General features: G+C 38.2%; 1 protein-coding gene across 2 annotated transcripts in view; it reads left to right on the top strand.

Moving 5' to 3' along the window:
* LZTS2 (leucine zipper tumor suppressor 2) overlaps nt 1–22,315 on the top strand; it is a 97,251-nt gene extending 74,936 nt beyond the window's left edge. For both annotated transcript variants that reach the window (XM_072423820.1, XM_072423821.1), the window contains 4 exons: nt 11,984–12,505; nt 16,771–17,361; nt 19,008–19,277; nt 19,745–22,315. In XM_072423820.1, coding sequence (XP_072279921.1) covers nt 12,023–12,505; nt 16,771–17,361; nt 19,008–19,277; nt 19,745–20,449 — 2,049 coding nt within the window. In that variant the 5' untranslated portion in view covers nt 11,984–12,022 and the 3' untranslated portion in view covers nt 20,450–22,315. The remainder of the gene's footprint in view (nt 1–11,983; nt 12,506–16,770; nt 17,362–19,007; nt 19,278–19,744) is intronic.
* The last annotated feature ends 4,906 nt before the right edge of the window (nt 22,316–27,221 follow it).

Raw genomic sequence — 27,221 nt, 5'->3', positions numbered from 1 at the left:
AAATGAGGTCAGTGTCAACAAGCTGTTACATTTCTCAGTAACAAAGAGATTTGGGAACAGGTTTTTAGCAGGAAGGTATCAGGTTTAGGTTTATGACCTTAGATAGAGAACAACCCTTTTCACTTCTCAAATTTAGTAAATATTTTTTTTTAACCTTAGCTATAGCAGTGTTGACTATCTAGTCCTCCTGAATCAGCTGGAAATATAAAGAATATATAGAAAAGATTTTTTGCTCATTTCTGAGCTTAATAAAGAACATATATGTACTATATTGTCCTCCATTTGTGCTTTTTGCACACTCTATGGGTCCAGTCATGGATATTAGCCAGTGTTTGGATGTCTTATTTTGATCTGGAGAACTTGTGGTGTCTCTTGGTTTAGTTGCAGTACTAATGAGATATTGTTGAGTTTATTAAACCTTATTTGGCCTTTAGTAGTTGGTATATATCACATAATATCTGGATACACTTTTCTATCTTCTGATGGCTCAATTGTGTGGTTTTTTACTTCTCCGAGATGGTCTTCAGGCAATGTTGGTGGGACATTAGATCCTGCAAACGTCCTCGTCAAGACTCTATAATCTGATCTTTACAGGGACCTTACCTCTCTAATATAACACAATTTAGAATAGCTCCTTTCTGTGATTTCCTATAACTGATAAATGCTACAACAATATATTTTACATTATGAATACTAAAAGCTAATTAAATACCTCTAAATCTGACATTCTCTACCAGTATTCTTTCCACTGGTATCTAATCTCAAGCGGCATTTTTCCTCTATTGTCCCCCACAAAATTGTTCTTGGTAGGGGTTTCCTCAGACTTGAACATTTCTGGGTTCCTAAGGGGGTAAAAAGTTTGAGAAAGGCTTCTCTACATTCTTTACTAATGAGTCCAAAGCCCATCAATGATTTACCTTCTCTTTGTGGCGTTGGGATCAGAAATTCCGTGTCATACAAAATGTTTTGGTGTAGTTAAAACAGAAATTAGAATTCAGAAACAAAAGACAACTTTATAAGGTCTGAACCGAGGAGGTCGGTGCGCTGTATATGTGAGAGCAGCCTAATCTAAACAGCTTGTTTCCAGGGAGATTAATGGTGTGTGTGCTATGAACGTGTTCTGGAAAGTGAATACCGGAGATTTGAGGATGATTAAAGAGTAGAGATGTTCCAGTTGGTCACGTTCTCTCACTCTGGACTTCCAACAGGCTGGATTATTGTCCCTGGGAGGTGAAATGTGAGCTGCTATGACCAGTCAACTGTGTAACATTTCTGACAATACCATTGTACGTTAGATCCTTCATTAGTGAAATTATACTTTTTTTTTAGCCTAAATTTTAATTATAAATTAATTCCCCCAACTGATGGCCTTTCAAAAAAAATATTGTAGTTTTGTGTGTACATTTTGTATATGTATTTTTTAGATTTTTTACAGCTTTTGGGATTCGCTCATAATAGGTAACAATAAAAACATTTAATTAAAAAAAAGGGAAAAATCATGGGTAAAATGGAACAATGACTATAAGAAGCAGGTATAAATCATATTCCATCAGTTGTTTGCAGTTACAAAAATGAATATTGGTTGCTATGTATTGCTGAACTTTGTGCTGTGTCTTATGAGAATTCCACATGCTTGGGCAATTTGCAAGTGGACCTATTATTAAAATTCATTTACGTTTATCAGGAGGCTATAGGTCAGCACAGAGACCATAGGATGACATCCCTTGATCTGAAAAAGGTATATAATAAAAATTGAAATGTTTTATGTATAAAAGAAAAAAATTAGCATGTTAAAGTTGGGGAAAATGAGGAACTAGGAGAATCGAACTATAGGCAGAATAAACTTCAATTAAAAATACTGATTTCTTTTAAATATTTGAGTGAACTTTAGGTTTTTTAGAATCCCTTTCAGGTTTTTGGTATTTGTCTCTGATGGGGAGTCTCTCTTTCTCTCCTGGTACCTCGGGCTGGTATCGGACGAGAATCTGGTGTTTACAGCGCTTGTCGTCCGTCCTGGCAGATCCATGGATGAGGAGCGATAGTAATGTAAGTGATGGGTTAAGGGCAGCACAGTGGCTCAGAGGTTAGCACTCCGGCCTTTGCAACTCTAGTTCCCAGGTTCAAATCCCAGCCAGGACACTATCAGCATGTAGTTTGCAGGTTCTCCCTGTGTCTGCGTGGGTTGCCTCGGGTACTCAGGTTTCCTCCCACATTACAAAAACATGCAGTTAGGTTAATTGGCTTCCCCCTAAATTGGCCTTAGACTGTATTAATAGACATATGACTATGGTAAGGACATTAGATTGTGAGCTCCTTTGAGGGACAGCTAGTGACATGACTTTGGACAGCGCTGTGTAATATGATGGTGCTATATAAATACTGTGTAATATTAATAATGTGGAGAGAGCGCAGTGGCGTGCCGCTCCGTTGTTCTCCCACCTCCCCAGAACTGCGCTGTATGTACAGCGCTCATTCATGCATCGTGCAGTCTTGTCCTTAGAAAGGAACGTGAATTATTGCACATGTGTACGCAGCCTAAATGTTCAGTCATCTCCTTCAAACCTACTATAATATTACCAAATGTACTATCAAATCTACAGATAGCACCAATGCCTACATTGATACAAATTGAATGCATTTTTAAGTCTGTCTACTGTATAATTTTACTAAATTAAACATATTAATAATCATATAAGACAGTCTGTGGTCTACTTTGTAGAGATTTCCTTTTTTTTTCTTTGCTAGGACCAGGAAATAAGGAAAATGTCTCCAATGTGACACTGACAGCAAAAATAATCAAATGGACCGCTTTATGCGTTTTTTCTAAGACTTTCACATATATATCTAACAAAATGTTCAGAGAAGTTCTTCATGAACAACAGTTTGTAGAAGCTAAGTACAAGGCAGTTGTAGAAAAGTTTAAAGCAATCGTTAAACCAATTAGAGCACAAATTGCCTTCTCATTTTACAGTAAGTGTCCCCCAAATGGCGTTAGTGGTACAAATGGTGTTTGTCTCCTTGGAGCCTCCAGCAGTTTTAAGTATCTGACGAGCTACTGTGAAAATGAATATAAAGGCTCGGTACTATACTAAGTATGCAGCTAATGGTGGAGTTCCATCAGAGATGGCATTCCTGTAGTAACACATCTGCCTGGTCTTCAAAGGGGAAATCTCTGGAAATGAGAATAGGGTTTCAGGCCAGATAATGATGCGGATTGTTCTGTGGCCTCTGACCTTTGCAGAAAATGGGCCCTGCATTAATTATTTCATTGCCATTTTGACAATCGGCTATCCGTATAGGGGGATGGACGATTTTATGAACAAGAATGTAGAAGATGCAGATGAGGCCCAGATGGATGTCTTACCTGGAAAACTGTAAATAGGGAGGACTCCTGATTATCATTCCCCCTCTTATTTCTGTGTACAGCCCTCATTCGTCCTGATGTCACTTTAAGAAGAAAATCTAGCGTGTAAATGTAGTTTTACATAACAATATGATATAAGGCTGAAACTATAGGGCAATCATTGACCAGAATAGGAAGAGGATGCATGGAATATGAATTAACTCAGAGACACCTGCAAGGCATGGCATGGTCACAATCATTGTCATGTAGCCTGTACAGGAAGGAAGTGGAGAATTACAGGGAAAATGGCAGAGTGAAAGGAAATGATATAGCAGGAAGCACAAGGTGAGCACAGAACACCCCTCCCGGCACGGCCTTTGCAATCTGTTTCTATTTTTTACCAGCTTACAGAGAACATTACAAACCAAGTTATTCTTTCCTAAATTTCCCCTTGTTGCTGCTTATCATCTAACATGAGTGCAGATGTTATCCTGTGTGCTAGCAACACCTGCAACAACACAAACAGAACAATCCCTGTCATACTCACAATACATGGAACATAATAGATGGATGTTTAACATGATCTGATCACTAACTGATAAATTTTAATTTTCTACCATGTGTTCGGTTTGTTTATCCATTCCACAGTAGTGCACAATATGTGATCTTAACACACACCAGGTGAACAAAAAAAGTTGAGTGCTCTTGGAGGTTTTGTTTGCTGTAATGTGGAATATAGTGGTGATCTATAATATTAGCACCGTGTATTCTTTAAGGGAGCACCAAGCTGATAGGGCATAAAAAACAGTGGCTTTTTTAAAATCTCCACTATTAGTAAATAAGTTTCATAGATTATCAGCAATAAAAAATTATAGTGTTCTATAAAGATTCCTTACAGTACAGCTGAACGTTTATATAGGCATGAGCTTTTTTCACTGCAAGCTGGTAGACTGTTAATACCTTACTTCCATCAAGTTCAACCAATAGACAAAAGTAAAAAACTTCAAACCTCTGAATCCTAAACTGACAACAGGTGATCCAGAGGACCGCAAACATTCCCATAAAGCATGGTCCAATTTGTTGCAATAGGTAAGATCCTTGAATTTTCATATTTAAAAGGCATTTTGTCACACATTCACATACCCATCAATTAGGACTGATTATTAGAGCAGAAATCATGTATTCTGAAATGACTGCTGTTCCAGTAAAGGTCTCTTTCTTGCAAAGGTAATGATTTTCCCCAAAGGCATTGTGGAAATGTGGCCATCAGGGAGACACCATATGGTCTATGTAGGCATCCCTTCAGTGTGACTTGGCATTACACTCCAGATGGTTTAGAATGTTAGACAGGTAAATGAAGTGCGTATTAAAAGGCAGCTCTAGAAAGAAGAAAAAACATTGCATCTGGCTGAAAATCTAACCTAAATTTTAATATTTTCTGATTTGATTAATGAAGGTTTTTCAGAAAAGAATAAAATCTCAAAAAGCCCCTCACTGCTATCAGCTTTTGTACATATTTGACCTGTATATATTTGTCTAAAGAATTTTTATTTGCTGCATAGTGGCTATTACTAAAATTGTGGTGGGAAAGCTATAGGCTTGTAATTGTTTCTACAGGGCAAGCATGTTAACCTTCAAGATAAATTAAAATAAAATCTTTAGGAAGTTATAATTAAATATACATTTTTATATTACCTTTTGCTGTTTGAAAAAGCCTTATAATTGAAATAAGTTGCTATTGCTGATGATCCAAAATTGCTAGTTCTTTGGCTGACCCTCTCTGTTAGACTTTGCTTTGTGCTTGATTCCAAACTTGCTGTGTGGAAGACGGACTGCTAGGCAAATTGTATTGCTGACTGGTATATCTCATATTACAGATTTCGTTAGAAGAAGTTGTCCACTTTAAGTAAGTGGGAAAAAAACACTTGCTCCTGGTGCTTAGTGGAGATCTACATTTTTTGAGTCCCTATGTCTACACTGAAGCTTTGGGGCTACCATCACTTTGCTTAATCAACACACACCACCCACACAAAGCTAGTTTTGAAAGTTGACCGAATGTTCTGAATGATATCCAACCCATGTCAAACTGAAATTAAAAGCAAAGCCCATCAACACTGCCCTAAAGATGGGATACCAAGAAAATGTACTGACATATATGTGGTATGGAGTCTCTTCAGATTACGGCCAGTCTGTCCAATGTAGCTCCACTTTATTAAAACATGTCTTTACCAAAGTACCCCCTGTTGTGAGTACCCTAAATACCTGTACTCCTTGACCTGGGAATTTTTATCACCAATACCCCTGAATTATACAATTATGTTATATTATTCCCTAAAAATTGTTGCAATTAATTGACTGGGTAAAATACACCCTGAAGCTGTCGGATACGTCCACGAGTATTTGTTCGACTGTTGGAGAACCCGTGAGAAACACTTCATGGCAGTTCATACATTTTGTTAAATTAACAGACAAACTTTAGAATGTTCCACAGACATCAGAATGCATGTGACGGGACATGGGGGACATGTATTGAGCTCCTTTTTTGGCAGTATTTCATACAAAGCCTGAATATATTGACTTTTGTGATGAAAAGTTGGATGGACATTGCAAATAAAAATAATGTATGAAAGGAGCATACAGTACTTGGCAAAGTGGTGCTGGCTCCTTTCTATAAAAACATATTCGAGGAAAGAATGACTAAGTTACATACCGCATGCCAGCAGATTCCAGTTATCTCTTTCCTGTGTAGGTGAAAACATGAATGAGTTACACTGGTCGCTAAGTGTATGATGGGCACTTTGCTTATTTTGGACTTTGCCAGATAAACACAAGCAAAAGGTGATCACATACACTGTGTTATATGGTCTCGTTTAGAAAACGCACACACGGTGAACTTAGATTGTAAGCTCTTTTGGTCTCCTCCTCTTCCTATGTCATTGTATATCTGTTTTTTGCAACCCCTGTTTAATGTACAGCCCTGCACAATGTGTTGGCGCTATATATACACAGTTTAATAATATTGGTAGACAAAATTCCTTTTTGGGCTGTATATGGTTTGACTTATTCAAAGGATATATATTTTCAGTACTTTACAAAAATAAAAATGTATTAAACTGGTGATCCTTTTTGCTTAAAAATACCCCATTCCTGCTCATTGGATTTACCTATAGTCATCAACAGGCGAACAGACAAGCAATGAATAAAGAAGTATATTTGGTTTTCTGTGCTTTTAATGCTGTTCCAATTTACCTTTTTTAGCAAGTATTACTACAATGGAGTCCATACATTCCAAGCTAGTTTTATTGTTATGAGTGTGTGCTCTGACTTGTTTGTTTTGCCTGAGGTCCATCACCCGGTTTGTGATACCTGACCTTGCTGTAGAGGTAGCAGAGAAGAATAATGTCTCTTGTCCTTGCACATGGCAGGTGTTTGTTGTCAGGATATAGTGTTAAAGGAGGCTCTGTGCAGTTCTCAGCTTGCCATCATTGACTGCACAGGTTTTCATTAGAAGAAGGCTAGGTCTGGTGTCTAATGTTTCCACAAATGTCAGCTAGTCACGCAACAGCCTCTTGAACTCCTGGCAACCGGCAAAATGAGAGTAACAAATGAACAGGGCTAAAGAAATCCCTAGTCAAAGCAGAAGTGAGGTCAGAAGAAGCTAGGAATCTGTGTACATGAAAGGCGAGCAGGCAATGGGGGATTAGTGCCGGAGTGAGATGTACACACTGGACTTGCGGAAAGCAGAATGTTTGAAGGAGGTTAAGAGCCAAAGAGATGATTCATCCTTTTTTAGAAGCAATAGAATGTGACTGAACTACTGTACAAGTTTAGTCTCTCAAAGGCAGGTTTTAAGGAGTTAGTTAGATGGTATATGTTACCAATACAAATTTCTTCCTATTGGTAGGATACAAATCCTAAATGCTTTAGAAGATATTGTGGTTTTATGGTACGGTGATACACATGCTGGTGGACCCGTCCTAGCACGACAATTTTTGGCAAAATGCATGCAAGCTAATTGAATCTGTTACAGGCCTAAATTTAGAAAGTAATTTCACTTAAGCCTTGCCAAAGCAGTACTGACTGCAATCCATATGGAACCCACGGCATATTATGATCAGGTAGACCATGTAAAAGAATTTGGACAAATGTTAAAAAGAAAATTTGAAATAGTTTCTTTTGGTTGAGTGCTTCTGAGAATGTGTAGAATTTATAGGGCCCCATCATTTATGTAGAAGGTAAGTGGTGGAGGGTATGGCAGTGTTCAACTAAGAAATTTGTTTAGGCCGGGTTGTAAGAAATTGCAGGTGGATGGCAGCCCCGGTATTGTGACCCAACTCTTCAGTAACCACCCAAAAACAGCCAGTTGGTCATCGAAAAATGCTGGGTGGTGCACCCCGCTAAAAGGGGCCGGGGAGAACACTGGTATGGGATTTGTGTTGAGGGATTTAAATTTGTAGCACATTTAAAAATTCTATGAAGTGATGCAAAATTTGATCATGTGGTTGATTTTGCTAATTATTTTTATTCATGTAATTTATGTCCACATCCCCTTTCTCTTTTTGTCTTGTACAATTTTTATATTTTTCAGAGATGCTTACACAGTGCTGACCCGACTTCTCATTGTTCTGCTGTAATAAAATAGTTATGTCATTTGCAAGCCTTTGTAACAAGGAAAAATTATAGCATTTTGAACAAAGACTTACTGGTACCTTCCAGAAATGGTGGAATTAGACCTTTCTAAATGCAAGTTTCTAAAGTAATAAAACCAGGCAATGAACTTTGCTTTTTATTCTAGCTTTTGACCATACACTGAGGATAGTAACAATAGGCTGCATATATTGTAACGGTCTAAAGCAGTGGTCCTCCACTCCAGTCCTCAAGGGGCCATATTCAGGTCAGATTTTCAGAATCTTTGTGGACCTTTCTGTTCTTATTAGAGAAAAATAAAAAATATATGGGGATCTGGCCTTTGAAGACTGGAGTTGAAGACCACTGACCTAATGCTTGGGTGGTTAGTGTAATTCTAGCCAGGTATTACTTGATTTTGCAAACATTCTTATTTCTAGACAACCTAGCGTCAGCAGTTTACAGTTGTTTCAAGCTGTCAAGCTTCTTTTGAGACGTTGTCTGGATCCTTTTAGTTTTCAATAAAAAAAAACATGTAAAATTGCATGAAATTTGCCAAAGTGGGTACAAAATTAAATTCAAACTTTGTCGTTTCTAAAACCTGGATATATTTTTATTTTTGTTCACATTTATGCTACTTCGTGTAATAGAATTAAAGTACATCTTATGGTACATACATTTTAGCCGGTGTGTCTCCTACATACATATTGGACTTATTTCAGTATAATATGGTTTGTTTTGTGTGTGTATCCTGTGTGCTAAGAAGATTCTACTGTGATTTAGTTGAAGGACTTTCTGATTTTGTGAAACTTTTGATCTTTACCTCACTCCTCTACTTACCTTTACCCTTCGGCTTGCATTCTTTCATAATCAAGTGCTTCTCGTATAATGTGTGAGAAGTACACATTGTTTGAGTAGTATAAGCCCAGCCTATGTGATGGTGCTCCCAGTAAGGGGGTCCTAAAAACATGCTGGGCTATAGGGAATAGGAGCGTCTTTCTGACCAAAGAAGACCCCGGTGCTAAAGTGAAGAGGAGGTTTGGGACAGCACTGGAGCATCAGGAGGCAAAAAAATTGTGACCTTTTTTGTGTTATGTAGGAGGGAAAAACGCCGAAACCTAAAAATGGAAACTATAGTTATACTTTACTAGTTATACATGCTTTTTCTTCAATACATATTTTGTTGAGATGATACAACTTTGCCTTCTACTGTATCTCTTGTTTGGCGACACCTAATAAATCTTTCTTCTTTAGATAGATTTCTGTTCTCGTTTCCATTTACTTTGGCACAGATGAAGACTGTGTAGTGCTGTAATAATGATATATTTCTGGAAAACCGATTTTTCCTGTTCAGTTAAAAGATTTATTGGGATAGAAGGCTGCAGTTAAGATTCCTGTGAAATTATTGGTAGCTTTTCAGAAGCAATTACTTGTTGTATTTTCTTTTTGATTTTGAAGCATGGCGCTGAATGTTTCCATAAAGCTGTTTAAAGTAGAACTATGATCTAGATGTTATAAATGTCTCTATTCAGTGTTTGAACTAAATAATCTATATGAGCATTCCTTTAATAGTAAACCATTGATTAATAGAATATTCATTGATCTATTGTAAACCTTACTCATTCCATTTTAAGAAAGCCACAGATGTTTAACCAGTTGGGGTATTTTTCTAAGAAAAGACCTGACCTTAAGCAAAGTATAAATGCGTCCCATGGATTGTATTTAAATACCTTTTCTATTCTCTAGTTGTATATTTTTAATTTGCATCATGAAAAGTTAGTTCTGAAGCACACATTCAGGACTAAGTGACCGTGTCTGTTTAAGCCCCCAACTTATACTGTCCCCTATGCCAGCACTAAAATCCCCCATGTTGTCTGATGTTGGACACAAAGGGGCACAAAGACGGCCCTTTCTCTGTATTGTGAGAGTATTTAGATCTAGATATTGACCAGGAGACCCAAAGACTGTAAACAAGGTCACATTCTCCCCATACCCAAAATGTATAAAAAGTATTGTTCCTCCAACACAGGAATAAGTGTGCATATGTAATACATTTAGGATAGGTAGCGGTCTGTTGAGGGACCCTCTGCAAAGACAATGTCTCTTTCAGTCAACATTTTTTTTTCTTTTACAAATGCCCAAAGTAAACATATTTCAAGTGCAAAACCTAGTTGCTTTGATGGCTATAAATGCTTTTTATGCCCCAGGATTCCCCAGGATTTCTTACTACAATTTACCAGTAGTTTTCTAAAGACATGGAAAGCAAACCCTTGCTCAGCTATTGATCTATAGTTCAATTTAATCCAACTCGGCGACACATAATGTGAAAGCTAATTGAATGCAATGTGGTATGGGTCTACCGATTTGCTTTGCTCCAGTTTTTTACAGATCAGCTTGTTTTACACAGCTGGAAAAAATTATTTGTACCCAGATAACATAGTAAATGATGTCATTTGTGCTTGTGTTTGTACGTTTGGGTACAAACTGGTGGCATCCTGGTTTTTACTGTAGAGAAGGGTCATATGCTTTGCTTTAACACTAGAAAACACAACATGATTTACGTTTTTGAGTTATGGTAGGCAAGGCACAAACCTCATCTTGCATGGCATCCAATGCACCACAACAGACCTGTGTTGTACAGGTAAATGAAGTCCATTGTGATGTGTTGGCCGCCTATACTTGATAATAATGTGATCCGATCCATGATCTTCTTCTAAAATACTTTTCTAGATGTGAATTTAGCAGCTCGCATTAGCTTTGGTATTTTCTCATTCCTGTAACTAAAATGTTTTCACTTGTAGTAACCTTAGCACAGAAATTTTCTTCCAGATAAAATTCTATTAAAGGGTTATCCTATGATAAAATGTAGTTGCTTTCCCTCCATAAATGAGTAACTGGATCAAGGCCATTAGACATTCATTTGCAGCTTTAAACGTAATAAGAACATCTTAATATTAGCACTTTGATCTGTGTCCTGGAAAGTAAAAAGAACTCCTGGGATCTGATAGAATGTGGGGACAGGCAATGTCCAGCAATGTAAAGCCATGCTCCATGCTATTAATAATGACCTTTCTCTTTTAATCTGTTGTCATTAATAATTTTCATACAGTTATTAAAGTAATTTTCCAGCTTATGCTCACTGTAGACTTAAAGTGGACCTTGCTGGATTTCAAGTAAGGTCATCAGGTATTTTGTGTACTTGTATACTCCCACAAAACATGGGAAAATGTGCATGAATTGCAGAAAATATCTGACTTTTTTGCCAGAACCTACACTTTAATTCTGTTTTTTAGCTAATTTGTTTCTGTGAGAAGTGTATATGACAGCTCCATGGTTGCTAAATTATTATTCTATATACATATGTATACATAGGTTTAACCAAAACTTATTGGCACGTCATTGAACAAAACCCATACAGGGCTGTTTAGCATGCATTAGGCTAACCAGGTGGCCTGTTTGTGTCCAATTTCCTGAAAGTAATGAATCTAAAAGTATGTTAATTCATTTGTCACCTAAACGGATGGGTGTCTTCCTCTGTGGCTTTAAAGCTGAACTCTGGAATTGACAGACATTGTATGGAAATGAGGAATTAGTATTCTTACTTCAATCTTGGTGCATTCTGAAACTTTGGTCTGTATTACAGGACACAGAAGCAGTCATTGCTACTTTCTTGCTCAGGGTGATTGGTCTTGTTTCTGTCCTCCTGTAGTTTTCTGCAGGAAGCTTGTAGTGGTTGGTCTATTGGGTCCCTCTTACAGTATTTTGCTCAGGTTCCGAGCTGCACAGTTATAATGTCACTTCTACTATTACAAGGTAATATTCAAGTGGACTTAAATCCTTTCTAGCTTTTAAATAATTATATCATTGATTGGTTTATATGATGAGAGTTAATCTTTTAATCTGTAAAATATGTGCTTAACTAGTTTAAACAATACCAAAAACCTTAAAAAATAACCCAAAACACTAAGATTGATTTTTTTTTTAAACATAATGTGTTTGTTTTTCTTCCTTTAGATCGCTTATGTAGAGCTATAGCCTTCTACAACCTACAAGATGGCTGCAGTGCAGGCTCTTCCCCTGTCCATTGATCAGAACTCTGAGGTCAGCGTTTCCCAAAGCCCACCAATCTCCAGGTCGCCCGTGTCCGACAGCACTATGGGAAGTGTGAGCAGTCTTATCTCTGGAAGACCTTACCATGACAAGCAGTGCAAGGCCTCTGAATATAACAGCAAGTGCCGCAAACCTTCCAGCATGCCAAACTTTTTTAAGCAGCAGGAAGGACTCCTAAAAAATAATTACAACTCCCAGGATCCACTGTTTACTGGGCTTCCTACAAAGAAACCTTGTGCTTCTACATCTGCCACCAACGCAAACTATGCCTATGTCAACGATGGCTTAAAAGATGAATGGCGGGAAGCTAGAGCACCCAACAGCCCATACAGTGATGTGGATGACATACGGGAAGATAGGACTGTCAGTGGAAACATAAGAGGTCCACCACCCAAACTCATCCCTGTTTCTGGAAAATTAGAAAAGGTAGGAGTACATTTTTTGTGATTTAAATGGGTTTTGGTTCACTGATTCACCAGATTCCTGAACATTTGGGGAGAGGTCTGATGGTCATGCTGGAACAATGTACAGCTGTTAGTGGTCATTTTCCTAAAATAAAGATCTGTACAAAATTGTATAGTACACCTTTGGAGGGATTCATTTCTTCTTCAGCTACGTCTTTGAATTTTAGGTGTTACCATACTTTTTTGTGAGTTGTAATTAGCCAGGTAATCAAAGGAAAATGGGCCTAGAGGCTTGGTTTGCTGACTTTAATGCATCTTTATCAATAATATGCCTTATAAAAAAAAAAATGTATTTCACGATCAAAGAACTATTGGTTCTATTTTGGTGTCCTGCATTTGCAAAGCTCATTCTTCCTCAATAAACTCGAAAGAAATATAGAATTACAGTGAGTAAATAGTTCTGCATTTTCTTCGATCCAACCGCAGAAGGAGGACACTAGGGTACAACTGCTGGTTCTTGCAGGTAGCATTGTCCCTCAGTGAAGTTAGAATAAAATAATTTCCGGTGAGTTCGAAAATTATGTTTAAAAAGAAAAAACTTTGTTTTTTTATAAGTCTTCATACTTGTTGCTTCTTTATTGGGAATTGCCAACAGCCTCTCTAAACTCTTACTGACATCCTTCAGTATTTGAGGGTGAATGTCCCAGTATGCCTGGGATTACTACCAAAGAAAGGTATTTTTCTAAAGCCTGGTCATTCACTGGTGGAGAATTGTCCTGGTCCATGATGGATCCCTAGAAGTTTTAGCTTCTTTCTAAATATACGGTTGTCCTATGCCTTGATAGTCACATTCACTTATTCTTCTTTTATGAATTGATAGTGATAATGTAAACAAATACCTGTTTAGTTTCAGTAGTGCAATGCTATAGGAAATGTATACAAGTAATGAATCACCCAATGTAACAATAGATTTGGTTTTAATCATATATTCAATATGGAGACACATTACCTGTAAGCTCTCATCTTCTTTTCCCGTCTAGTGATATCTTTGGTGACCTTATTTTGTCATCTTGCTCCTGTTCAGGTCTCGGGGTATCAGATCACTTGCTAGTTCTGGTAGGATCCAGGTGATATTTGTAATTTCCCAATACAAGCATGCCAGACTAAAAGAGATCAGCATTACAATCTATCAGACAGTTCTGTTAATCACATAAAAATGTATTCTTGTTTGATAAAAGTTTGCATAACCATAAAACTTGTAAGACTGCAAAAATTGCATTTATAACCAGTTCTGGTTTGTCTGTTCAGCACTCAAGTGCCAAGCTGCAGTCGGCAACGTGCATTTATTGGGCAGTGCAATATAAGAACAGAACCCAGCTAATATTTTATTATAATGCAGAGTGAATTGTAATGTTAGAATATCAATTTTTCATTGCCCCATCCCTGGCACTTGATATATTGGGTCTGAATCATTCCCTCTAATGGCTGTACTTGTTTTCTGATAAATATAATCTTTGCTTAGTGAAATGAACAACACCAATTAACGACTTGCTAAAATTGACGCCAGCTGCATTGGTATATTGACTGAGGAAAGTCTAGACAAGCAAGTAATTTTATAGTTCTCTTTTTTCCCTGGCATTTTTTCCCCGCGTCGCTCATTTAATGTAATTACACCGCAACAATTACCATGACACTGACTCATGCATTTTAAAGCATCTGGAAGAGGCCTTCTCAGTCTTGTAGTGGACTTGTGTCACACTGCAATGAATTTATTAATATGTCGGCCGGGAAAGTGGGGTCTGCTAGGGTTCAGTGATAAATGAACATCTGCTTTTCACTCTTTTACTAGTGACACGTGTACTAAAAAGGAAAGATGCTGTCACTTCTCATAGGAAAGATTTAGTGTTTTGAGCTTTTCCAAAAAATATTCATGGAAACAACACTTTCGTGAATCTCCGAGTCTTTAGTTTAAAACGTTCCCCAATGTCTTCAAAACACATGCACCAGGCAGATACACCTGTAGTGAATGTCATGTTTACTGCTTTAGTATTTATTTATATACGACTAGGTTGCAAATTTTCTACCTGCTTTGTTTAGCTGCTGGGAGCTATGGAAATACCTGGTCATGCTGTACATAGAGGAGCATGTAATTTACTCCATATGACAGTCCTGGACCAGCACCAGCCCTGCTACAGAGTCCATTACTTCTGAGCATGCTATGACTTGAGGAATTTATTATAAAAAGCAGCTTGTTCTGCTCATGTCAGGTGAGTTGAGCTATGGGTAAATGAGGGAAAGGTAAGTGTGCCCCCCTGGGGAGGGGAAAGGTATTAAAGAGAACCTGCTGCTTTGCCGTTTATCTGCAAAGTACAGGTTCTCTTTAAAGCAAACTCCTTGAAAAGCAGAATCATGTCTGCTGGTACTGACCATCTCCTAAAAATGCTGATTCCTAGCAGCTATACCGATATTATGACTATCACGAGTCCGTGACTTAGAACAAATTGACGGTTCAGGAATCATGACAGCTAGACAAATAGCATATTTAATAAATAGGTCAAAATAGCAAACTTCATATGTGACTCATGACAGATTTCCCGTTCAAGTACACAAATCACAGGAATTGTTGACTGTGACTATAATGCCTGAACACGAAGCAGCGCATGCAGGACTTTACAGGAAACATTAAAGATGAACAAAACAAAAAGAGTCCGGGAGGTAAAGGTTTTTGACAGACGAGACGGTCTCCTTTTCCAAAAATCCTTTCCCTTTGCTTCTGGTGGATTTTTTGCTTACACTACATGGTGCATGTGCCATGCATTTTAAATCCCACTCTATTGCTAGCACTGCCACAAGTAGGTCTAGATGTTGGGAGCAATGCGTCTTCTGCCTGCCTAAGAGGATCGTTAACACCAATGACCCAGCAGCAAAGACGGCAGCTTCAGGAGATGCAACAGTGACCGGTTACTGGACCTGTCCTTGCCGATCATGGCAAAAGTTCATGGACTTCAATGACAATTTGGTTTCACATTATTATTATTATTATTATTATTTTTATTATTACTACACAGTATTTATATAGTGCCAACATATTACGCAGCGCTGTACAAAGTCCATAGTCATGTCAATAACTGTCCCTCAAAGGAGCTCACAGTTGAATATCCCTACCATAACCATTTGTTTTTTAATACAGTCTAAGGTGAATTTTGGGGGGAAAACAGTTGGCCTAACTACATGTTTCTTTGGGATATGAGAGGAAACCGGAGTACCCGGAGGAAACCCACAGAAATTCGAACAGGGGACCCAGCGCTGGAAATCCGAGTTCTAACCACTGAGCCACCATGCTGCCCCCATAGGTTCATGTCCCATGGAAGAACTCCGTCTGATGTCCCCTTATCAAATTCCTGTCTGTTTGCAATCTCAGCATTTTTGTATATTGTATTATTTACTTATTTTGCTTTGCATTTATTATGTGTAAGGTCTGTGATAAGTGAGAAAAAGCAAGTGTGAAACCTAAAACTTTACATGCTTCCTTTTTATCAGGTAAATAGTGGTATTACATTATTGTGCCATGTTATCCATCGATTATTGCAGAAAGTTTGGAGTTTGTGACACTCTTCATTGGCTATTGAAGACACAATCTTTTAGAATGACCCACATCTCTTCATCAGACTTTATACTGTGCTATAAGGCCCAACGAAGGGATCTGAGTCATTCCCAAAGCTTGCATCTTTAATACCCTTTATTGGCCAACTTAAGTTATCGCTTAAACTCCAAACGTCCAGCACCAGTTAAATAGAGAATAATCCAAGCAATATTTTGTTATATTTGCCTCCTGCAATCAAAGTGGTTTGTAAGAGCACAAGCTTTCTGGAAGCTCAGATAACAGCTGCTGTTGTAAAAAAAAGTCATAAATAGCAGGGAGGTCAGATTACATACACTGCTGAATAAATGACAACATGCATCCTTCTGTGTTTGTGAATCTAGTGGACTCATCTTACTAATGTAGTTGTGCATAGGTTATTTTCATGCATGCAGGCAGTGCTAAGCTTTCCTTTTAGAAAGCATAGCATATTTTGTGAATAGATTACCATAGATGCACATTGCATCTTAAATGTTATTTGTAAAATGATCACATTAGGTAATAAAAATACTATTTTTTTGAACACCAACAAAAAAAATGTATGAATATAACCTAAAGCCATTTTCCAATGCCTTGAATTGAAGGTTAGTTTAAATGGCACAAGTGACCTGCTGTTTGTTTCTTTAACTTTATTTTCTCTTTTACAGAACATTGAGAAGACATTAATAAAACCCACAGCTTTCAAGCCAGTGGTGCCGAAAAAGCGCAACTCTTCCCTACAGTTCCTTGTCCAGAGAAATGGTGGACCCAACTTATCTGACAGTCAAGGAAGTTTAAACCTTCTTTTTAATGGGAATTCCGTGGGGACAAATGAGAAGCACAGTTCATACAGCTGCAGAAACAGTTCTGTTTCTGGGACCATGTCTGACTCTGGCAGGAATTCTCTTTCCAGTCTTCCCACCTACAGCACGAACTGCAGCCACCAATTGGAGCCAGTCAGTATGTCTATGAGTCACATAAACCTCGATAATCACACGAATATGAATGTGTTTACTGAGCGGACCTCCAGGACCCGGACTCGTCCATCGAACTCTGATAGTGGCCGCTCATCCTCTAGTAAGAGCACAGGGTCATTAAGCAGAGGGGGCAACCAGTCATCCGATAGTGGCTCTTGTGACCGCTCCCCAATTAATGAGGAGATTCTAATCCGAGAGCTGGAGGAAAAGCTTAAAGACCGGGAACTAGAACTGCAACATCTGAAGGAGAATTTGGATGAAAACGAGGCTGCAATTTGCCAGGCAAGTTTACATAATTATACAGATATTTGGTGATGTAATTGTTAAAATCTTTTATAATATGATCTAAATATTTACTAAATATAGACAGTTTCACTTGGATAAATCTTTGTATTTTCTTGTGGAGGTATAGGATGAACCAATCATTTGTGAGTCTATGTATCTAGTTTCTGGTGCTGTTGTCTCCCAGAGCCCTATCTGCTGGATGGAAACCCACCGTCTTGAAGGAACGCCACACTGGTCCACAGTACAGGAAGTTTGTCCGACATTGACAGATTTCTTACAGCAGCTCAATAATGTTCAACTGAAAGCCTAGACCCAATGTCCTTGTTTCTTTTATTACATCTACCAGTATCTGATGAGGCCTTAGCTATCCATTGTTAGAGAGAAGGGATGACGGCACTTAAAATTCTCCATCCATAGGTCTGGTGGTAAGTGATCGAGGTGCTGGCATGCTATGGATTTTGTTCATGCTCTTCATGGATCCAGAGATCTAAAGAGTCTGACTACAAATGGATTATCTCAACTTTTAGAGTAAGGAGGCCCAATTCAGTCATTTGCCACCTTTCCACTCTGTTGGAGCTCCCAATCCATTGTTTTTATGTAGCTGGACTTACCAGATAATACGAAAATGTGACAATGCTATTTTGTTAGCTTTTATTCGCATTGCCTTATTGCTGTCATGTTATGGGAGCAGAGGCATCATCCACCTAAGACATCAGAACTTTTCCCGTTTTATTACCCTTTAATAGGATAGTGGCAACAGAGCATACATCAGTGAGTATATCTTGCTATGGGGGTTGACTATTTGTAGATTATTTTGTACTGAATGAGCAAAATGACCGTTTTTCTTAAAACGCATCTCCACAAGCTTTGCAGGCTATGCCTCTATTTTAATGAAGCATGCTTGGGGGCTGTCGGCATTATTCTTTCTTCTAGTACTGTGAATAACTGATGTAAAACATGCATGTTCTCTTTAAAATCACCAACACTTTTCTTATTAAATGTTTGGTCCAGTTTAGAGACTCTCATCCAGTACTCAAGGGAAGTTAAAGATATCAGCCAAAACCAAATCTTCTATGGCTGGCCCCTATTTATTTTCATGTAACCTGTCACTCGTTTGACTGAACAGAGCTTTCAGGAGTCCCCTGGCTGGAATGCAGGCTCCTGCCTTGAATACACCTCCCTCTGATCCTTCATCAATACAATTTCCTGAAGCCATTGTTCAGAAAACAATTCGCCTTTTTGAGCTTGCGTAATTAGAACAGACACTCTTTGCATGTATATAATTAAATGTGTGCAGGGAAAGGTGTTGGCTTGGCCTTACCCTATAAAGGACAGACTCTGGGTTACTTGTCGTCAGAACAAGTTCCAGGTAATAAGAGAAAAACAGCTTCTGGTGTATCTAAGCAATGGCAAAATAATTATAAAAAGCAGGAGCAGGTATGCAGTATGTCTTGCTGAATTGGCATGACTAAAGGAACATTTTAATTGACAACACTTTTCTATGAATAGAAAGGTCCTAGTATCTTCATGAATGTTGTTACTGCCCAATAAATGCACCTTTTCTGTAGTCTGCTTGTAACATTAGCTAAGTTGAGCTGAGAACTAGCTGGAAACAGGCTAATATATATTCTTTCCCTTTACAGGTCTATGAAGAAAAACAGAAGCGTTTTGAGCAGGAGATGGAAGACCTACGTCAGAGCTGTGCCCTCAAAATGAAGCAGGCTTCACAGAAGGCGCAGAGGATGCAACAGGTTCTACAACTGCAAATCTTTCAGCTGCAGCAAGAAAAAAAGAAACTTCAGGAGGACTTTTCCCAACTTCTTCAGGAGAGGGAGCTCCTAGAGAAACGATGCGCCTCTTTCGAGAGGGAACAAACAGAACTTGGTCCACGACTGGAGGAAACCAAGTGGGAGGTGTGTTTAAAATAAATGAGATGATATATTTATTAAAACTGCTTTAGATTTAGACATTTTCAGCAATTTTAAGTTCCTATTTGAACGTTAGCAAAATATTCTTCTAAATACTTTTGCTAATTAGTTAATATGCAGCTAGAGGGGAGTTCAGGAGGGCTTTGCCTCAGCCGAGTGTCCAGAATGAAAGAGTAGTAACAAAAATGCGTTGGACTCTTTGGGTAGCTTTTTCACCCCCATTACTGTAAGAGGCAGATATTGGCAGGGTCATCAGGTACTTATCAACCAAAGAATTAAAAACTAGGAACATGTAAAATGATAAATGGAAAGAAAATACGTTTTTGGCTTTACCAACACCCCTTATTAATCCACACATCTTTAGAATTGGTATTTCTTAGCAAACTTGCCTGTTCTGTAGTTTGCCTAATGAGGAAAAAAAGGTTAATTATGGTGTATATTTTTCATCCTAGGTTTGTCAGAAATCCGGTGAAATATCTCTTCTTAAACAACAGCTGAAGGATGCTCAGGCTGAGCTGGCTCAGAAATCCAATGAGATAATATTGCTTCGTTCCCAGCTAAGAGAAACTAGATCTGACCTCCAGGTTAGTGAGGAACAAGTGCAAGAGCTGCAGGACACGGCACATACAAAGACATTGGAGTTAGAGGTGTGTGAGAATGAACTGCAACGCAAAAAGAATGAAGCTGAACTGCTACGAGAGAAGGCCAGTAAGCTGGACCAAGAGGTAGCAAGCCTCAGAGAGGCCGCAATAGCCAACCTTCGACACGGACTGTGCCATTGCCATGAGAAGGAAGACCCATTCTTGGTTTACGAAAGCGACGAGGCCAAAGCACAACGCCAAAATGCGGACAACCTGCAGGGCTTAAAACAATACATGGAACGGCTCAGGGAGGCGTTGGTAAGCGAACGCAGGCGAAACCAAGATCAAATAGAAAACTTTGAGGAAGAACGACGCATATGGCACGAGGAAAAGGAGAAGGTCATTCGATATCAAAAGCAGTTACAACACAACTACATTCAGATGTACCAACAGAACCGCGAGCTAGAGAGGGACATTAAACAGCTGACACTAGAACTTGAGGCAAGGGAACTCGATGACTTTGACCTACATGGTGCAGAGATTCAGTTTGAGGAAATCACAGCCACAGAAATTTAATGCCAATAACACACCACAAATGCCTTTTTCTTGGACCTTTGCTTGGTGTTGCCAAAAAGCAACTTATCCTTAAAACTTGTTGCAATTATTGTGTAAACTGACTTCTTTTTCAGTAACAGGAAAAAAAAACGAAAACAGAAATGGCAATCTGTTACTAGTTTACACAGTCTCATCAACATGTGCGTGTTCTTAGGCATGGCTAACGGACCAAAGCAATGTCATTGGACAATTCACCTTTCTGTGTTGCAATTTCCCTCCCGTTCTCAGGACAGCCATATTGTCTCCTTCACTTCATATCTCATAGCAGAAGAGCATTCTATGTAGTGGCATCAAATGCGCTCCCATCAGACACAAAGCTCATAGTTTTTTTGCTTTTTAGAACACTGCAGTCCTGTTCTATCGCACCCTTATGTTGCTATTAATAATAGCCTAGCCATATTTGAATGTTATCTTTCACATGTAACTGCCACCAATTTGTTTCTGGTCACACATTTAACACAGAGACTTCTTTAATGTGTTGTCTTGTAAATAATGTAAAATAAGAGTTTTTGTTTCCCAAAGCAAAATAACTGGTTTTGTATAAATGATGACTAGCACCTTCGCTCTCTGTCTGACAAGCATAGTCGCTTTCAATCTCAGGTAGGCAACATGCTAGAGCACAATCATATTGTAAACTTCAAGTAATACCATATGCAATAAAAAAAAGACTGTTCATTCTCTTAGTTGTAAGCAAGGTGAGAAGTTCATGACAAGCCTCTGACAACTAACAGAATTAGAATACAGTGGGATCCCACCCTTAATCACCTTATGTAATTGCAATAGTATTTTATGTATGCTGAATAAATTAATTCTTTTACACAAGGAATAGATGCACCGTGTGGCCAGAAGATTATGGACACCGGATGATCACACACATATATAAGCTGTTCCATCCCATTCTAAAACCATGGATGTTTTTGGAGTTACCACTCTCCTCCCCTTTGCAGGTCCATCAGTCTTCACTTCTCTAGGATGGCCTTTCACGGGATTTGGAGTGTATCTGTAGGAAATTATGCCTAAAAAGCATCTGTGAGGTCAAATACTGATGTAGGATATACGATGGTTATCTTCAGTCAGCTTTCTATCATCTATCAGTCAGCATTCCAATTCATCCAATAAAGTGGTCAGTAGAGTTGAAGTCAGGACTTCATGCAAGACATTTGTGGTCCTTCACGCAGAACTTGTTAAAAAGGTTTTGCAGATCTGGCTGGTCATTTTGGAACAAGGAAGAGCCTTCTCCAAAACATTCCCACAATGTTAGAAATGTACAATTAGTCCTAAATGCCTTAATATTCTGTAGCTTTAACAGTGTCTTTCACTGACAACACCCAAACTCAGTGGATGGATATCTGCATATTTGTTACCATAAAGTGTATGTATGATGGTCTGGTATCCAGAAGACTTTGGCCATTTAGTATGTTTGGACATTATTGCTTGATTATACATCATCACCCATTATAACCAATAACAGGTCAGATTTATTGTCCTTACATATTTGCTGCATAATCATTGCATATTGCTCTGTTTTATTATAGGAGGGAGTCGATGGTAATTAATAAGCCTTCTGCAGTAGAAATAATATTTTTAATGTGGCTTTTATTGTGTATTTGTATGTGGAATATAAAACTTCACTCTTACAATGTGTGCTATAGCAGACATATACAAGATACTGTTGCAATTACATGCCAGGGGTTACCAACTGGGGGGCAGTGTCCCCAAAAGATATAATTTGCTTGTAAAGCCAATGTGTGACTTATCCCCATGCACTATGGGTTATTTGTTAGTAAGTCTAATAAAAACCTGGTCCACCCCAGGACTGTATCAACATTTGTCTGGCATGTTTATTCCATTTACTTTTTCTTTATAGATATTTATGATAAGATGAGATGTTGCTAAAATTACCAGCCAGTATTTAGTCAACATCTGTGCTGTATAAATATAAAAACAACTAATAGATGTAATGGAAACCACTTTACCTTGATTTTTAATTATAAATAAACTGTAGGCTGTTAGCACAATATTTGGAACTGCTTCTCCAGAGTAATGGTATATAGCAGCATTCTAGTACAATATATAGGTCAGATACAACTGATCCTAAATTCCAGCCTAATTCCATCATGTAATTTTAAGATGGTAGTTTGGAAACTCCTTATTTGGTCATTTTTAATTTTTTAAGATAAAAAGTAAAACATATAAAACTCATATTGACTATTTTACAATCTTCAAATTATTTCAGGTTCTGGTTTTGTAAACTGAGACTGAATTCCTGGAACTGGCAATCATCTCCTTAACCCAGGGTGCTTTTTTAATGCATCCGTTATCACATTGTTGTACATGCAGATGCAAATGTACTACTGTTTAATGTGTACTTTTACTTTATAGTTCCTGTTTGAGGCATATCATGGGACTGATACAGGAAAGTCTGTTTCCTGCACTATAAGGACAGCAGTGTGAAGCCCAAATCTCCTTTTCACACATCACTTGTTGATGTCATCCCAATCTGCACAACAATAGGCAGTGGGAATGGTGGGCAGCCAAACATCAGATTTAGTCTTAAAGTTGGTGCAGATTATGGATAAAACAGAAGGCTTATAGTTGCAGAAAAGTGTTTGCCTAGCATTTAAACTTTGAATGTGAATTTTTTTTCCTAAATGCTTAGTGCATTTCTGAAACAAAAAAAATATCTATGAACCGTGTTTTCCCCTATGTAATAAACCATGTACTCCCAGAGCAGTTTCGGCAAAGTATAAGCTAAATGGATCTAAACCTGGACGACGCCTCTGACTGGTCTTGGAACCTATCCTGTGCCATTGGTTACCTACATTGGAACCCAGCCCGTGCCTTTAGTTAAACTTCCAAGGTTTTGTGTGTTGGCTATTTCTGTTATCTTATGCAGACACACTATTTTTTCATTTATTACAAATTTAAGTTTGTACTTACACCATACGGATTATTTTGAGGACAACTGGCTATCCTTTTGGGGAGATGTTTTAGGAGATTTTGGAGAGTTTGTGAAAATCTATGCCTATTCAGACAAAGAAATTTGTGAGGTCTGCTACTTTAATGAAAATTCTAGTTATTCAAAGGTGTTCAATGGATCTATGTTCGAGACCATTGTTTGGCATTGGAGTTCCTTCATAGCAACCTCCTGAAACCATGTCCTCACAGATCTGGTTTGAGTAGAGGGGCATAGTCATACTAGAACAGAATTACCTTCCCCAAACTTTTTATACATGGTTGGAAGTCTCCGAATGTCTGAAAAGTCCTTGTGTAGTGTAGAATTAGTAGTAATCAATACTGGAAAACACCTGAGCTCATATAGTATTGGGGTGTTGGTCAAGTGTCCTCATTGGCCTATTTCTTTTATCTCTTTGCTCAAAGCCTGGAATGATGACCTTGTACACATTTAATGACATTTTCTATTATAGATTATTGTCAGTTACTAATCTTTCTGGGCATTGGGAATTTATTATGTTTAATATAAGTTGTACATGTTACAATGGACAAAGGGCACACAAACAAAACAGGCCAGACCAAGAGTGCAAATTAGTTATTAATAATACATTAGCTCCCAATGCTGACAGCTTGGCTCCACTGGTTTTCAGTTTGGTGCTCCCTACACTAAAAATGTATAATAATCCTGTGGCCCTTCTAGGTTTCCCTATATTAGGTGTTCTCCAACACCAAGCACTCCCAATTCCATCACCTCTCTGAATCCTAACACTTCATTTACAATCAAAATTATATACCAGCTCAAATCCTAATTAACCTTTAACACTTAACCTGATCATAACACCTTGAAAAAGTAACCTTTTCCAAAATATGAATACTTAAAGTATGTCTAAATTCTACATTAAAATGTAATTTACCATTTTATTACCAGAAAATGACAAGTCCTATCCTAGGGGGACGATGCTGCTTCTCAATAGATATAGTACATCGAATGAGCTTTGTCACCTTCTGACAGTAACTGTGTTACTAGCCATATTACCTGGTGAAAATAAAGGGGAATAAATAAAACCTGGAAAAATAGCACAGCAAATGCAACAAATAAATCTAAGCACTTGTAAGCTACAGATAACATTTCTATTCTTGGGTTGAAATCCACTTTTTCCAATCCATTTCTTTTACATTAACCCTAATCTTCGCCAATGTTCTATGTATTCATATTGCCTTCACTCCTCACTGTATTTTTGGATTTCTTTACTTCTGAGTGTTTTTATAGCTTCTTGTAAGGCAGATGTGCTGGACGAAGCTACTGCGGTTGCATTAAAGATTCGATGACATACCCCCCCCCCCCATATGTGATTTATGTCTTTTGCGGCAGTCTGTCTCACATCAAAGCTTTGATTATCCCCTGGGGATTCTTTAGTTACTAGGGTAAGCTTTTTCACATTATGGAATTATTGATTTGAAGTTGCGCACACGCAAGCTGGCAGGGAGTGAATATGATGAGGTCATTGCAGTCTACCTGTCAAGAATCTTTAGTAAACATTGCAGGGAAATGTCAGCTGTGCAGATTTTAGTCTTACTATTACAGAGTGTGGTTGGAAAAAAATATTGCATTTATAGATCAACAATCCAATACCAATGTGGGTGCTTCTTATGTGTGATTACATTACAGTATGCTTATTTTTGTCTGTGACCCCCGTGCCTGTAATTCTGTACAGCAGATGGTGCTAAAAAAAAAAACTTGTCTTGGAATATAATATACCAGGATATATTATAAAAGGATACAAGCAAACATTCTTTAATGTACTTGTATGATGCACTAAAGATGACAATGGTAATCTCTTGTACAATTCTAATTTGAGCATCTATGGGGTGATGGAAGTGCAGAAACTGGTGAGTGGAAGGCAAGACCATTGATACAAGAGTACGACTGGAAGAACATGAAGAATGTACCGGTCTCCATTTTGGCCAGGCCAGGTTTACAGACCAAAGGTTAGTAACAGGAGGTGAAGTCCCCAGATTGTTAGAAGAATCACAGGTAAAATCAGGTAAGTGTTAGCAACATTCAAAGGCAGTAAGAGTCAGTAGGCAAAATCCTGCTCAGAAGTCAGAAGGTTAGCAAGAAAGAAAATTGCTTTAGAGTCCAAGGGCATGTCCGCTGAAGGGCATAGGCAGGACTAAATTTACATGGCACTAGTTTCCGTGGCAGAGATGTACACATACCTACACAGACGCCTTGACGTAAATGCCTGTGCTCTTCCCCATAGACATGTGGTTGACTTACCATCCATGCATAGAAGCATGTACCCAGTGGGAGAATAAATCTTCTACTGATGACGCTAGTGCTGCTACTAAGCAAAGGAGAAAACCTGTGGATCAATTTGAACTTGCATATTAAGGGCCATTTCAGACTTGCAGTTGTCCATAACTTTCTGGCGCAGGCTCCACCATGGTTCCCAATGTTCCCATGGAAGTGAGTGCTAGGGATTTCTCTTGTGCATGCATTTCTATGCTGTTGCAGTGGATTGTATTGTAATTGCTTTTCCTTCTGCTTAATAAGAGTTGTTAAACTCATAGTAGTTAGAGAGGCGGCTAACAGCATGGTTTTAAACTGCAAATCTGAGAAGGACCAAAATCTGCTAGACAGAATTTAAATGTGTACTAATCTTTTCACTTTTTATTTGGACCTTCATGCAGGAAAGATTGGCTTGATGTAAACAATCTTATCATTTCATTTTAAACATTGTTTCTGTATATAATTTGCAGTTATGGATGAATATGGGGGAGCAATGTTAACTTAAATATGCATTCCCTGCTCTCTGCTGTACAAGGCAACACAATAATTGCAATTTTTATTCTGAACTTGTGTGGTTTATCACAGTAGTTAGGACACCATGAAAACTTTCAAAGGGAACCAGCAACCAAGGTATGTTTGTAATAGATTTTTACTTTAAATTGATAGTGCTAGTTTCTCTTTCAGATGGTACCTATTTTTCTTTGTGTATTCTATCTCATAGCTCAACTTGGTGTTTATGATGAACGTGTCACAGAATAAAAGTTCTGTTTACCTGAAAGAGGATTAAAATAACTGGACAGGTCAGACATCATGTGGACCTTACAGCCTGACACAGAACTGATATTTCAGTTATGACAGGGAAAAGAAAAAAAGTGAATAGCAGGACACCCAGTTATACCCAAACTGTTCCCCTATTATAAATGAGAAAAAAAGCTGATGCCACAAAATCATAAGGCTTGTTCCTGTTGTATGCTTTGTCATGTGGGGGTCCTACCTTTTCCATGCTGGATGCATTGGCCACGTTTTGGATATTTAAAGCAAATCATATTGGTATCAATCAATATCATTTGCTTTAAATATCCAATATCATATTGGTATTAATAGGTATAAGCCCTGGCAGTTCATGTTGGTATTTATACTTTTTTGTTGAATGCTTATTCCATTACCAGTGAATCCATTACTAATAAATTATACCGTAAGTAAACCACGAACATTTACAAATGCCAGATTAGGGGTGATCTGAATGAAATCTCAGTTTATCTTGCTACGCCTGTTCATCTTCTTGAAAAGATCTGCATCTCATTATTATTGGAAAGCCAACCAAATACTACAATTTTCAAAGCCGCATAATACGCGCCGGCCTGATTGCTGAATGAAGCTGCATCACTGTCCCAGCATGAGTCCACCCCAGGACAACAGACTAATGATCCGCTCCAACCAGAGTACATTGTTCTTGCTTACCAGCTGCAAGATTAAATTGAGGGA

The sequence above is a fragment of the Pyxicephalus adspersus genome, chromosome 10 (genome assembly GCF_032062135.1).
Source record: "Pyxicephalus adspersus chromosome 10, UCB_Pads_2.0, whole genome shotgun sequence".
In the NCBI taxonomy this organism is placed as follows: domain Eukaryota; kingdom Metazoa; phylum Chordata; class Amphibia; order Anura; family Pyxicephalidae; genus Pyxicephalus; species Pyxicephalus adspersus.
The sequence above is the reverse complement of the archived record's forward strand: the minus strand, read 5'-3'. Positions and strand labels throughout refer to the sequence as shown.